This window comes from Mus musculus, chromosome 6 (assembly GCF_000001635.26).
Source record: "Mus musculus strain C57BL/6J chromosome 6, GRCm38.p6 C57BL/6J".
NCBI lineage: Eukaryota > Metazoa > Chordata > Mammalia > Rodentia > Muridae > Mus > Mus musculus.
In genome coordinates, this window is record NC_000072.6 from 3,490,778 (window position 1) to 3,503,937 (window position 13,160).

The window sequence follows — 13,160 nt, forward strand, 5'->3', positions numbered from 1 at the left end:
ATGGTGGGAATTACATCATCACTTTGAGAATGCATTGGAAAGAGTTGCATGGCTGCTGACGTAAAATGAAGTGGTTGCTTCTGGCATGGAGCAGCTTTGTCAGTGACATACTTGTGCATTTAAGACATTCCCCATCTTATCCTAGGAGTCCCTGCTAGACTGAAGCAGGGTTAAATATCATTTTGTCCAATCAGTTTTTGGTTTTGTTTTTCATTTGGGGAACTTGTTGAAGAGGTTCTTGCTCTTCTGTTTCTCTATAATTTATTCTATACAATTGTCATTGGAAAAGATTGGTTGGAGTTTTCATCAATATGCTGGAAATGGTTGCTAGGCACTGCATTACAACGGGGTAACACTATCTCTAGAATGGAAACGTTACTGATTTCTGCATCTTGATTTGAATGCGGGCTCTCAGCTAGGGCAGGGTAATTTAGCAAATCTAAATAGGTTATGAGGAGAAAACTTTATTTCATAAAACACCAAATATAACAGCAAATACTGCAGTCTGGAGAGAAATAACATTACGTTAGTAGATCTGGTATGGTGACACACAACTTTAATCCCAGCCCTTGGGAGGAAGAGACCTCTGACCTTTGCCCCAAGAAAATAAGTAAACTGTGTTAGTAGAAAAATTATCTTGAGACACAAGTTGCTAAATAGACCTCGCTAATGTGCTTTTTCTTGCCTGGAATATAGAGTTCTCCTTCCTCGGCATCCTAAATGCAGGAGTCAGGGGTGTGCATCACCACACTGAGTGAAAGGACCAGCATTTCTATGACATTTACAATCACCACATAAATGCGGAAACATTGGGCTGTTTAAGAGAATGAATCATAGATTTATGTTTTAAATAACATACTGCCAAAGATATTTCTGAATGTATTCAGTGCCTTAATATAAAATGAAAAATTCTTCACCAAATATGATGTGGGTTGTTTTTTAAATGCACACCACAGTGAGAGGTATAGTATATCTTTCTGTTATATATTACTTTTCCTGGAGATTGCCTATGTCATTTTTATTAACTAATTATATTATATAATTATATCATAATTATTAATTAATATTAATATTATTTTGTCATTATTGACAGGCTGTCACTATGAGGTCCTGGCTGGTATGTAGAACAGACTGGTCTAAACACCACAGAGATCTATTTGCCTCTGCTTTCCAACTTGTGGGGTTAAAGTTGTTAGCTATCACCCACCAGTGCCTGTGTTATTTTTATGAGACAATTTATAGGTAACAAGTGTCAGCAAGGAATGAGTTTCCTTATATCGCACCTAAAAATCTTCCGACTAGGAAATGCTTGGACGCCCTGATATGATGAGCCATTGTGAGACTCGGAGAGTAAACAGGTAACATGCTTCCCGTGTATTTTAGAAGCACACACTCTTCCATATCCCCGTTTCTTGCTATAGATGTATAACACACCCATGTTTTCTAGCTCAGTCGTTTACTAATTTAGAAAAACAAGTTGTGCCATTTGAAAAACTTTAAGTGTTCTTCTAGTTGCATGAGAAAACATAAAAGAATAAGGCTTTCTACAGCTTCTCTCTGTGTGAGCAGATAAACTTTAAGAAAGAAATGGTAGAAATAATAATAGAATTTTAATTTTCTTTTGATATCCCAACAGCCGTATACTCATGAGAAGTTTGGTTTTACTAGATTGACCAGTACTTCCTGGGTTAAGAGAGCTGTTAAGATCTTCTGCCTGTAAGGTACGTACTAACAGCAACCCAGAGAAACATGGAAAATATCAATCATAAACTGGTAAACAAAAATACAGCAATAACTTCACTTTAGAGATTTCTTAAGACATATAAGAACAGTACCCATGAAAAGAAGATAAAGTTAATGAATACTTGAAAGTGTGCTGTAAAAATTACCCATGTTCCATCAACAAAGAATTCTGCAAGCAGTTTGATTGTATTGACTATAAACATTAGGTTTTACAAAGTGACCTCTATGGCAGCTCAGAATAGTTGGTCTTTATTTCCTCATTAGCACACACATTATTAGCAAACATAACATGACTATTGTTGACTGAAAATAAACTCTTGCATCATTAGAAAAAATAGAATTTTCCAGTCTGTATTTTGAATAGACTATTTAATCAAACACGGAAGCTTATTTTAAAATTTTTTTAAAGGTACAAAGAAAATTCAGTATTTTAAAAGCAAAAGGACTTTCATATTACTTGTGACCTTTGTGACTTGTCACTTCCAGAGAAAGTGAATTTCAGTAAGGAGGGAGGTCTTTCTCTATAATAACAACTTTATTTTGAAGTTGGGAAAAAATCACCATTACATTTTAATTAATTTTATTTTAGTCAAATTTCTCAACTGAATTCATTCCTGAATTCTTCTTAAGGCCAATTACAAAAACATTATCTGTGAAAACCTATCAGTCCCTCTATTTAAAAATGAGACACACACACACACACACACACACACACATACACACAAACAGAGAGAGAGAGAGAGAGAGAGAGAGAGAGAAAGAATCCCAGGATCACATAATAGCTAAGAATGATGTTAAATTATGGTAACATACAATATATTACAGGTTTAAATTTGATAGTATGACAATATAGTCCCTGAGATGACCACAGTTAAGGGGAACAGACAGATTAAAAATTTACAGGTAGCATTTTTATGTCAGTGAGATTTATATGCATCACATACAAATGTAGATAATAATTAGAATGAAAAGTAACAAAATACATTAGAGAAAATAAAACTTTAAATACCTCCTAAAATCCAAAGCTCAAATTGTTTTTATATATCTGTTATTCTTTATATATCTGTTATTCTTTAATGAATAAAACTCCTTTTAGACTTCTATCAGATAAATGTAAACAAAAAAAGAAACTAACTTGACGCTTAAGATCTACAATAGGAGGGATGGAAACTCTTGATGAAAAAAATACTGATGGATAACAGTGCGTCATGATATAGGGAGGCAAACTCTATGTCAAAAGAGAGAGAGATAAAAATATTAAGATCTAGTAAAAAAAGAAAATAGGACTAGTCACTGACAAAGAGAAAAGCTAAAGGCATTTTTGAGCACTGATCCTTTTAAACACATTTCTCTCATATGCAATTTTAGCTAAACTTCACATTTTCCATATTTATGTTAAAGAAGAACCAACAGTTTGCATGCTATTTTTAATTTAAGCAATACCTTTAATTAAAAGAAAACCACTACCATGAATTGTTTTGAATTAATTTAATGCACTATTAGAATGTTTGCCAATTAAAACATTAACCATTAGAGATTATTGAGCCTATCGGTAAGCCCTGGGAGAAGAGACTCCGCAGCTTTTTATGCTGCCTTAACTTTCTTAGCGAGTCCCGTTGACAGTAGCTGTTGCTCCAAGGGAACAAAGGCAATCATTTCTTGAAGCTCATTTCTCTTACATGTTCCTGTTTCTTTGCTGGAACAGTGTGTTATTGTTAAAAGGTTTTGACCTGTCCTTCAATTATCTGAGAAAATCTACAGCCCTAAGCAAATATTTACCTTATGCCTACAAAAAAAAAAAAAAATCCACAAAGAAAGCCAACAAAACCCCAAAACTCAAACCCCAAATACCTAAAAGCCAGCTCGCGCAGGCCCTTACCTATAAGAAGAAGGTGTATTTTGCAAAGAGAGAGCCCAACCATGCTTCTGAGAAGCTCCATAAAAGCATCCTGTCCCATGCATGCGGCGCCCTGTTCTCAGTGGCAAGTTGGTTCATGGACCAGCAGCTGCTGGTTTATTTGCTAGGGAAATTAGCAGTGAGGTAACAGACCCTAGCCTGCCTCTTGCTTCTGTGATTTGAATACAGAATGAATGTGTATACAAAGGACACAGGCAGTAGGAACACCTGTTATATGTTCTGCGAGAACACAGGGCTGTGGCTTTCAAATAGTTTCTTGGTGATTCTCAGTAATTTTTCAGTATTGCTTTATAAATTATACTGAGTTATTCACAATAAGAAGGAGGAAGATACTCTCTTTGCGTGGCCTCGTGATAAATAAAACCCAGATCTACTTTCTTATCATGAAAAATTATGCCATTATTTTGAAATTTGAAAAAAATACTTTCTATGAAAATTGAAGTACTTTATGAATTTCCTAAGTAGCCATTTTTCTTCACAAAATTATCATGTGAATTATCATGTAAAGACTGTACCAAAGAACCAAAACAGAGTATTAGAGATTTTTTGTGTTTTATTTTCTATTACAAATGGCTGTGATGGTTTTATTGGATCTGTGTATTCATCTCACTTTCTTAAAAAAAATAAATCACATGTCGTTTGCAAGTGGAGCTGAGGCATACATTTTACATAATGACAGTGTGTAGCACACAGCAACAGATAGTACTTGGGGTCATATTTTCTCAGCTCAAGCTTAGAGGAAGTGAACTAGTAACCATTAAAATCTTGCTTGTGTGTTCTGGCTGCATCTTCTAGCTCTTTTCAGTGCCATGAAGTAGGTGGGCTGAGAACTTTGCTTAATTCAGTAAGTTCCAAGAGAGCTATTGTTTGTAAGAAGGCTTTGGTCCACACTTTCTGCATGGAATGGAACATATCTAGAAACATTTGACCTGAAGCTAGTAGAATTCTCAATATAAGTAATTTTTAACAGGATAGTCTCACTGAAGAAATTCAGTGATTAGAGTGTGGGAGTGAAGGAAGGCATGGTTTTTCATTTTAACTGCTTCAAAGAAGACTGTTATTCAAATATTATTTAAAAATTAAAAAAAGAACAATTGTTATTCTGGAGAACAACTTTGGAAATACTCTTGATGTCAATGTTCCCAACTTGTTGAAGATGTGTCTAAAGGCAAAGACACTACTGTTGGGAAACCTGAGTTCTTTATACAGTTCAGTTGCTTTATAATGCTTCACACCTCAGAAATATGTCAAGGGCATCCTCAAGCCCAGGCAATGACTACAAGTTTCTCCACACCCTCTAAATTCTGCACACATACATATTCACTTCAATGTATTTACTTAGATATATACTTTCCTTCTCAGATCCTTGACTACAGCGAACAATCTTAGTCATTGACATCCAAGCATAATTCTCATTTTTCTTAACATGTTTCCCCAGAAATAAACCCCTGTGCTCTTTAGTCTATGTTGTCTGCTCCTTAGCCATTCCTTAAGAATTTCACACAAATTTTCATAACAGACTGCACAACATCCAATTGGAAAAAAAAAAACCCATAGGATTTAAATAGATACCCCACAAGCTCCTTCACTCCATTTAGATCATTCTTCATATTGATCAAATAAGATCATTCTTCATATTGTCCTTAAACTAAAAATGGCTTATTATGAGAGTTCCAGGATCCTTGGTAAGATGTGGGAAACGAAGACAGTATGGAGGGGTGCCCCTAGTATCAAATATATAGCATTTAAAGGACTTACGAATATTCCAGTATTTTCCACATTTTATATTAAAATGCCAACTTTTGTGACAGAAAGAAATAGTAGGTATTTTAATAAGGACTTAGATACAAGAACGATCCATTTTTGTGCTCTTTTCCCTGTTATTATATACATTCAAATTTTTGCATTATATGTGTGGTTTGTACAAGAACTGTTCACATTAACCATGCGCCCTCTAGTGGTTTGCTGGTAAATATAACTGTTTGTGACAGTACTGGTGAATCAGGAGTTGAACATTGAAATCATACAGGCAAATTTAACTTCAAGAGCTCCCAAAATGACAGAATTCCTAAAATAGTTCCAAAGAGTTTTCTAAGAAAAGGAAAATTCTCCCAGAAATATGGCATCACTTGGAGGCAGTGGCAGGGAGATCTCTGAGCTTGAAGCCAGCCTGAGCTATATAATGAGATCTCCTCTGGGGTTGGGAGGTGGGGTTGGGTTGTCTTAACACAGTATTTCATAGCACAGTTGATAATCTACCATCTGCTTCTGTAATAAAAAAAAAAAGGTCCCATATCCTCGACTGTTTACTCACCTTAGTTATATTTGCATTAAAATGAATGCACTAAAACCATTTCTGTGCATAACGATTACATTAATATAAGGAGTCACTGAAAGTGTGTGGGTGATGAGGGCAGGACTGCTTTCTGGTCTTGCCAATCACACATGGTTTACTGTTCATTTACATTATTGGGCTGGTTTTGTTGTACACAGTGAGCAAGCATCTACTACAAGCATTTCAAGCAGCTGTAATCTTTAATACAGACCCCTTCATATCTGTAGAATTATTTACACTAGGAGAATCAATTGGGGGAAATCCTCAAGATTACATGAATGGTTGTATCTAAGGTGAACTAACTTTGTAATTACATTGCTCCCAAAGAGAAGTGCATCTGCAGGAAAAGCCAGCCACTAGAGGAGGCAACTGCATAGGCGATTTCTGAGCTAGTGTCCAACCCTCCATACAGTCAAGTTTATGCTTTGCTTTTATAATAAAAACATTAGTTATTAGTTTTTATAATACGTTAAACTAATGTAGTTAAAAGGCACTGGTGTCCTGATTTAGGAGTCACTCCTCAGCATAATACCGGGAACCTTTAAGCATTTAAGTCATCAGTTTATACGTCTAACAATCTTAGGTAAGTATCTTAACTTCTCCATGCCTGTTTCACCATTTTTTAACATGAAGATGATGGTAACTCCAGAAGATGTTCATGCATACGAGCTTGCGGGTGTGTTTCTTGTGTTTTTCTTTCTTTCCTTTTCAATCTTTTTGTTTGTTTGTTTGCATGTTTTGTTTTCTAGAGGGAGAAAGAAAGAAGGTGCGTGGAAGCAAGTGTGGCGGTAGGGGCAGATCTAGGATGAGTTGGGGGAGGGGAGACCTGATCAGAACATATTGTATGAAAAATTGTAGTACAAAAACAAAACAAAACAAGGAAAAGATGCTCATGTAGATAAATGCATAAGGTCATACACATGAAGCCATTAACAAAATTTCTCCCAATTCGTAAGTTTTCATTGTTACCTATTGTTATTAGCTCTGGGTTTGCTGCCCCCCACAGCAAAGTTACCCCGTTACTTTCTCCTTTATACTACTAATAACAAGATCAGGGCTTTAAAGTGACAAGTGCCCTCATACTTACTGACATCTGCCTCGACTTGCCTTTGCTAAAGCAGGTAGAAAAATGATAGGTGGGGTAGACGAAATCCTTTGATTTTTCTAGAGCGTTTTCAGGAAATGCCAAGAATGAAGAAGAACCTACGGCTGGCCATCAGTATCTTAGGGGTCCTGCCTCCCACTTTCCTCAGGGCACACCCAGAGCCACTGGGAAATTCCTTGTCTTAAGTCACCTTTCCAAGTGCTCTTTATGGAGGTCAATCAGTCTCTTTCCTCGCCTCTCTAGCCCAGGTGTGCTTTCTCTTGCACTCCTAGAGGGCATCTTGTCAAAGTGGACTATCTACAGACGCTTCAGAGTTGTTTAGTTCAGTGGCCAGACTACCTAAGTCATAGGTATTCGCCTCGCCCAACGCTCTTCCAAGTCCAGGTAGTGGCTCTGGAACAGAAGGAGTCCCAGTTCATTGAAGCGACTGCTTCTTGGGAAATGTAGTACTGAAGTTGGCCTCCTCCTTTGATTGCAGCCGGAAAACTACATTTCCCGTCATGCTCGGGGAAAGGAAGGCTGACCCAGGCGGGCAGCTCCACGTGACGACTCACTATGGCTTCCCTGTGTTGTAGCCGGCTGTCTGGTGGGATTATGTGATTTGTTACTTCTCCGAGGCAGGGTAATTGTCTCTCGACTTCGACATGCAAAAAATCAAATCTCTCATGACCCGGCAGGTGAGTTCTGTTTTCTGAACTAAAGAGCTTCCCGCTCCCGGCTGTGAGAGGCGCCGAGACGCCCAGTTCCTTGGTGGCGGCGGGCGTAGGCTTAAGTTATAGTGGGTGGCGGGGCTCAGGGGTGTTGGGCAGCTAAGTAGTACACTGGAAATCTCAACTGAGCCTCCTAGATCCGACCTCGACTCCTTGAAAGAAGTGTCTTCCTACAAACATTTCGTTTAGACAAAGCCAATCAGGGAGCTGGGCTGTCTTTGTACCTTCTCCTTTGCTTTAGTTTCCTTTCCAGGACAGCCTTAGCTGCTTTGCAGCGTCCCCCTCGTCCTCACTGGTGGTCGTTTGCCAGTAGGTGCCCTGGAAAGTGAGGTGGGGTCTGTGCAGTAGAGAAAACTCGAAAGAGCAAGGGTGAAGGCAAAGGGCTGTTTGTAGCCAACATTGGTAGTGTTGTGGATTGGCAGTAACTCTCCAAACTTGTAGCTGTGTTTTTGGATTTAAACATGGGAATGACAATTCCTTTTCTATCCCCCTCCCATCTCAAAGTATCGCATTGTAAGTCACCAGTAAGCTAGTATATGTCAGCATTCTTTGTGTATTGCTACTTAAAAAATAAAATTCTGACAAAGAATTTTTTTTTTCAGAATGATAATTCAGGAATAAGACTGGTACTATATCTTGTCTCACATATGTTAGAGCTTCCTAATACTGTGTCTCAACTTCCTTCGAGGAGTTGAAGAAATGTATGTTTTTTTTAGGTATTTATTGATCATTTTATTTCAGAAACCTTTGTTTTGACTGTAGCATTTTTAGCTACTGAAACATAATTAGAATTTTTCTTTGTTTTAATAAGAAAGAAGTGCAATTTAGATGAGTTTTAAAATCATTGTGGCTTAGAAATGTTGGTAGAGTCCTTTCTTTAAAGCTTCACTTATAATTTCTTTTTCTTAACAAGAGAACAGAAGACTTCTTGTCCTGCTTGAGGATTCAAAGTGTCAGCAGTAGTGGGACAGACACTTGTAATTTCTTATAGACAGTACGTACGTGATCCTTGCATAATGCTTTTCTTTTTCTTGATTTGAGTCGAGAAACTAGGAAAAAATTTTCTATGAATAATAAAACAAACAAGCAGGGGGCAGAGGCACTTAGCAGCCTTTCACGTTGTTGGACACTGGCGCTGTGCGTCTTGCTGCTTCTTACTTGAGAATAGGTTTGGAGGCTGCTCCATCCTGAGGTGAGAGGAGAGGGAGCAGACACTCAGGAGCCCCTCAGATTTGGATGACTACATTCTGGTTTTGCGTTCTGTCTCCTTGGTCTTGCCTGTTAAGCAGCATAGTCCATTGTCTGCCATACAGCTTATAAATACCTTGGGCTGCTGCATTTGGGTTTTTTCTTCCTAAGGTTGGTGCTCTCCTTAAATTCCAAAGAATTCCAGAGAACTGGTGATAATATATCCATAATGTTTGTAAATGTAATGCTGACTCTGCAGAAAGTGTGAATTCTTAAGCCTCACACAGTTTACTGAATTATAGTAGGTTATATCTGTAGTTAGTTGGAGAAAAAAAATCTTTAGAACGTATACAAGAAACTACTGTATAAATAATAGTAATGTAAAGTTAACAGGTTTATGCAAATGTGTGGCCCTAATTATATATGTTTAAAGCTCAATTTATACATATATTATTATTGTGCTGTTGATGTATATTAAAGAGATGAAATTCTGATTTATGAAAATTTAATTTTATTTGGGTTCTCTCTCTCTCTCTCTCTCTCTCTCTCTCTGTCTCTCTGTCTCTGTGGCTCGATTGCTCACCATTTTGATTGTTCTTTGCAGAACGTTCACAGGGATGGGTGCCCTTAGTTAGCTGGCCTTATGTAGATGAGACCTGTGACTCATCGTTCCTCACTATGCTGGCTTCTGTTCATTCAGTTTTGTCAAACTGAATTGAGTGTTGTGGGCCAGGCACTATTCCAGCAGATTTGGGAGAGGCAACAATGAATAGAATAGACAGTGAGTGCTAAGGAAGACTTGGTGAGGGAAATGTTTCAGGGAAATGTTTGAGGAGAAGGAAATAAGGAGGCCTGGAAGGCTTGGTAATTTAAGTTCAATTATATCTGTAGATATGGGCTGGTCCTAGAAAGCTTCAGTGCAAAAATAATACAAAGGCCTGAGAGAAGTGAGTGGGTGAACTGGATTAGTGGATAACAGCAGAAGAACAAATTCAGGAACTATTACGGTCCACTGTAGGCAGACTACAGGGAATAAAGGAAATGGCCTTAGGAGATGATGTTAGGACGTAGGCAGGAAGCAGGTGACACTGAACTTTACAGGTCAGAGCATGCCTTGACTTTTGTTCTGAGTGGCCATTTTGGCCCGTTTTAGTAATATACTTAAGAAGGGAGAAAAAAAGAATAGAGACTCCAGAGACTGCTGCAGTGATCCCGGTGGTAGAGAGAATGGGCCTTCACCAGGATGCTAGTGGTGGACATGCACGGAGGCTGCGCCATTGTGGACCTGATGTAAATTCCCTCCTGTGTTGTGTAAAGAGTCAAGGGTGGCCCAATTTGGTTTAGCTCCTGTAGTTAGAAGAATAGATTTATCACTTTGTGATATGGAGAACCCTGGAGGAGCAGTGATTTCAGGGAAGAGGGTTTTAGACGGTTTTATATGAAGGCTGCTTAGATATTTAAGTAGAGACTTTGACAAATGGGTCCGAGTTTATGGGCAGGAATCTGAGGCATAGATAAACCTTCAGGAATTACAAGTCTATTGCAGCCAAACACAGATAGACTGGCAGACAGCATTGGCTGAAGTGAAGTGGAATGGCAGTAGATATATGAAAAGTCCAAACTGCTCTTTCCATTTAATATTAAGAGATGGATTTTGCAGAGCAGACTATGAAGGATCTGTCAGTGACGTATGAAGTCTGTAGCAGCCTGATGCTTAATAAATACTTACTGAATGAATACGGATAAAGAAGAAAGCATAAGAAAAGCAAGGATTTAAAATATGCTGTAGATCCGTCAGGTAGGACTTGAGTGAGAGTCAGCTTTGGGACTGAGCAGCCCAGGAGCCATGGGGACCTGGGAACAGCCCACTCTCCCTTCCTATCTCTCTCCTTCCATCCCTTCCTCTTTTCCCTTTCTCTTTCTCCCTCTCCTTAAAATTTTTCTTGTTTTTGTAGTTTATATTATATAAATTTATTTAATTTTTATTTGTATGTTTTCCCTGCATTCACTTCTCTGACATGATCCCCTGGAACTGTAGTCACAGACAGTAAGAGCTGCACTTGGGTACTGGGAGTTAAACCCAGGTCCTCGAGTGCTCTTAACTGTTGAGCCCTCTCTCCAGCCCAGACAACAACACTTCTTATGAAGTGGTGGGGAAGAAATTCTGGCTAGGTTGGGCTCAAGTCAACTATGTTGGGGAGAGAGATGAAGAGAAATTATAAAGACTCAAGTCTTTCTAAGATGAGAAGGGACAAATAGCTGCAAAGGTCATTTTGTCCTAATAGGACAAAATTACTAATTTCATAAAAGGAGCAAAAGGTTCATTATAGCTGTACTCGAAGTATCTTTATTGTTGATTGATTTGGACTGGAGAAATGGCTCAGCCATTTAGGCTACTAGGCTCACAACCAGAAGTATAAGAAAGTACAAAGGCAGCTTTATTGATGCTGAATTTTATATACATTTAAGTTGGGGGAAATTGTAAACAAAAATTAGAAAAGAGTATTAGATAGTGGATATGATATTGACAAATGTTTTGTTTAAAAAATGCAGAGCACCACAGTAACAGAGGTAAACTTGTGCCTCAGATGAGAATAGCAGAAATTTGAGTTCATATTTAGTAAGAACTTAAAAAACTGGCAATGAAAGGGTTAACAGCCTGTAGTCTTAAATTACAGTTGTATGCCAGATATATGTGGAGACATGTAGGTCCTTATTTTCATTTCTATAATGTTAAAAGAAAAACCGTTTCTCTATGATCTAATAGTTCTGAGTATAAGGGTTAAAAGTCAAGAGATGCTTGCAAGCTAGCCGGTTCTGCTTTGGTCCCTCACAGGTACTGTCCCTTTCATTCTTTATAATGTTCTTTATAATTTTTAGTTCTCACCATGGTTAGGGTCTGTCACACAGGTCTGTCACACAGGAAGGGTAGATCGATTGTGCAAGGCCACAGGAGAGTTAGGGAACAAACCAGGAAGTCTGTTCTGGAGTTCACTCCATTCTATTGGCTCCTGACATCGTACTCCCAACTTTTATTATTCTTTGTATACTTGGCAGAAATCTGTTGATAATTGTGTAATATTATAGAGGTGAAATCTTCTTTTAGATACTGGTTTATATCACACTTATATTCTGGCATTTATGGAAAGAGAAAATAAACATGCTATATGCATTCAAGGACTTCTGTCCAATAAATTATACCTTTAAAACGTGTTTAAAGACATGCTAACTACATGTTGAAAGTGGCATCTAAGTAATAGTATCATTTGAAGTAATTGAAAACTTTTACTTTCCTATGAGTGCATAGTTCTGTATAGTATATGTATATGGAGTTTTATTTGTCTAAATCAGCTTTGCTCTTTGTGATGCTTCATATGAGTTGCCATGAGAAACCCAGGATAGGATGAGCCAACACACCCTCCATTGCAAGGCACACTAGACTGCAGTAGATGTTATCCCAGTAAGAATTCCTGGAAACTGCAGTCTGCCGTCAGTTGCATGCTCCCGTGAAAACACAGTGCTGAGTAGTTGGAGATTGGAGCCTGAACAACAACTTATACCCAGTAATTTACTTTGTTATTTTTTTTTTAAATTTTTGGTGTCTGTTTTGTTTGGGAACTTTGCTAGCCATTGGGCATTTAAAAGCAAATAACACTTGCTTTCTCCTTTCCTTGAGACTTACAGTGTGAAAGAAGTATGTGCACTTCATATTTAAATTTTCACTGATTTGGCTGAGAAATTGTTTTGAAAATGTCTAGCTGTGTTTCTGAAGCATGAACAGTCTTCTGAGTCCCCCGATGTGTGAGTGACAGTGCAAACCCAGCCCCAACCCAGAAGAGCCTACCTGTTAGGTGCATGGTAGGCCCTGGACCTTTAAATCTTCCCTGGGTGCTGTTAGTAGACACAATGCTTAGCTATGTTTGGAAGTACTGTGTACCTTGAAGCATAGAGCTTTTAAGAAAACTCCTCAAGCTGGCATGGTGGCGCACGCCTTTAATCCCAGCACTTGGGAGGCAGAGGCAGGCGGATTTCTGAGTTCGAGGCCAGCCTGGTCTGCAGAGTGAGTTCCAGGATAGCCAGGGCTACACAGAGAAACCCTGTCTCCAAAAAAAAAAAAAAAAAAAAAAAGGAAAGAAAGAAAGAGAAAACTCCTCTGGTGGG

The 13,160-nt window shown here is 38.3% G+C and overlaps 2 protein-coding genes across 10 annotated transcripts in view; one reads left to right on the top strand and one right to left on the bottom strand.

Annotated features, from left to right (window-relative positions):
• The window catches only part of Hepacam2 (HEPACAM family member 2), a 41,234-nt gene extending 33,689 nt beyond the window's left edge, over window positions 1–7,545 (bottom strand). For 2 of the 7 annotated variants that reach the window (XM_006504958.3, XM_030255043.1), the window contains exon 1: window positions 3,623–3,823. In XM_006504958.3, the coding sequence (XP_006505021.1) occupies window positions 3,623–3,701 (79 nt within the window). In that variant the 5' untranslated portion in view covers window positions 3,702–3,823. Of the gene's footprint in view, window positions 1–3,622; window positions 3,824–7,083; window positions 7,418–7,440 lie in introns of those variants that run through there. The other 5 variants (NM_178899.5, XM_017321287.2, XM_030255044.1 and 2 more) reach the window with 5 other exon arrangements.
• A 70-nt stretch (window positions 7,546–7,615) lies between these two features.
• Vps50 (VPS50 EARP/GARPII complex subunit) overlaps window positions 7,616–13,160 on the top strand; it is a 105,139-nt gene continuing 99,594 nt past the window's right edge. For all 3 annotated transcript variants that reach the window (NM_001167750.1, NM_024260.5, NM_001167751.1), the window contains exon 1: window positions 7,616–7,778. In NM_001167750.1, the coding sequence (NP_001161222.1) occupies window positions 7,746–7,778 (33 nt within the window). In that variant the 5' untranslated portion in view covers window positions 7,616–7,745. The remainder of the gene's footprint in view (window positions 7,779–13,160) is intronic.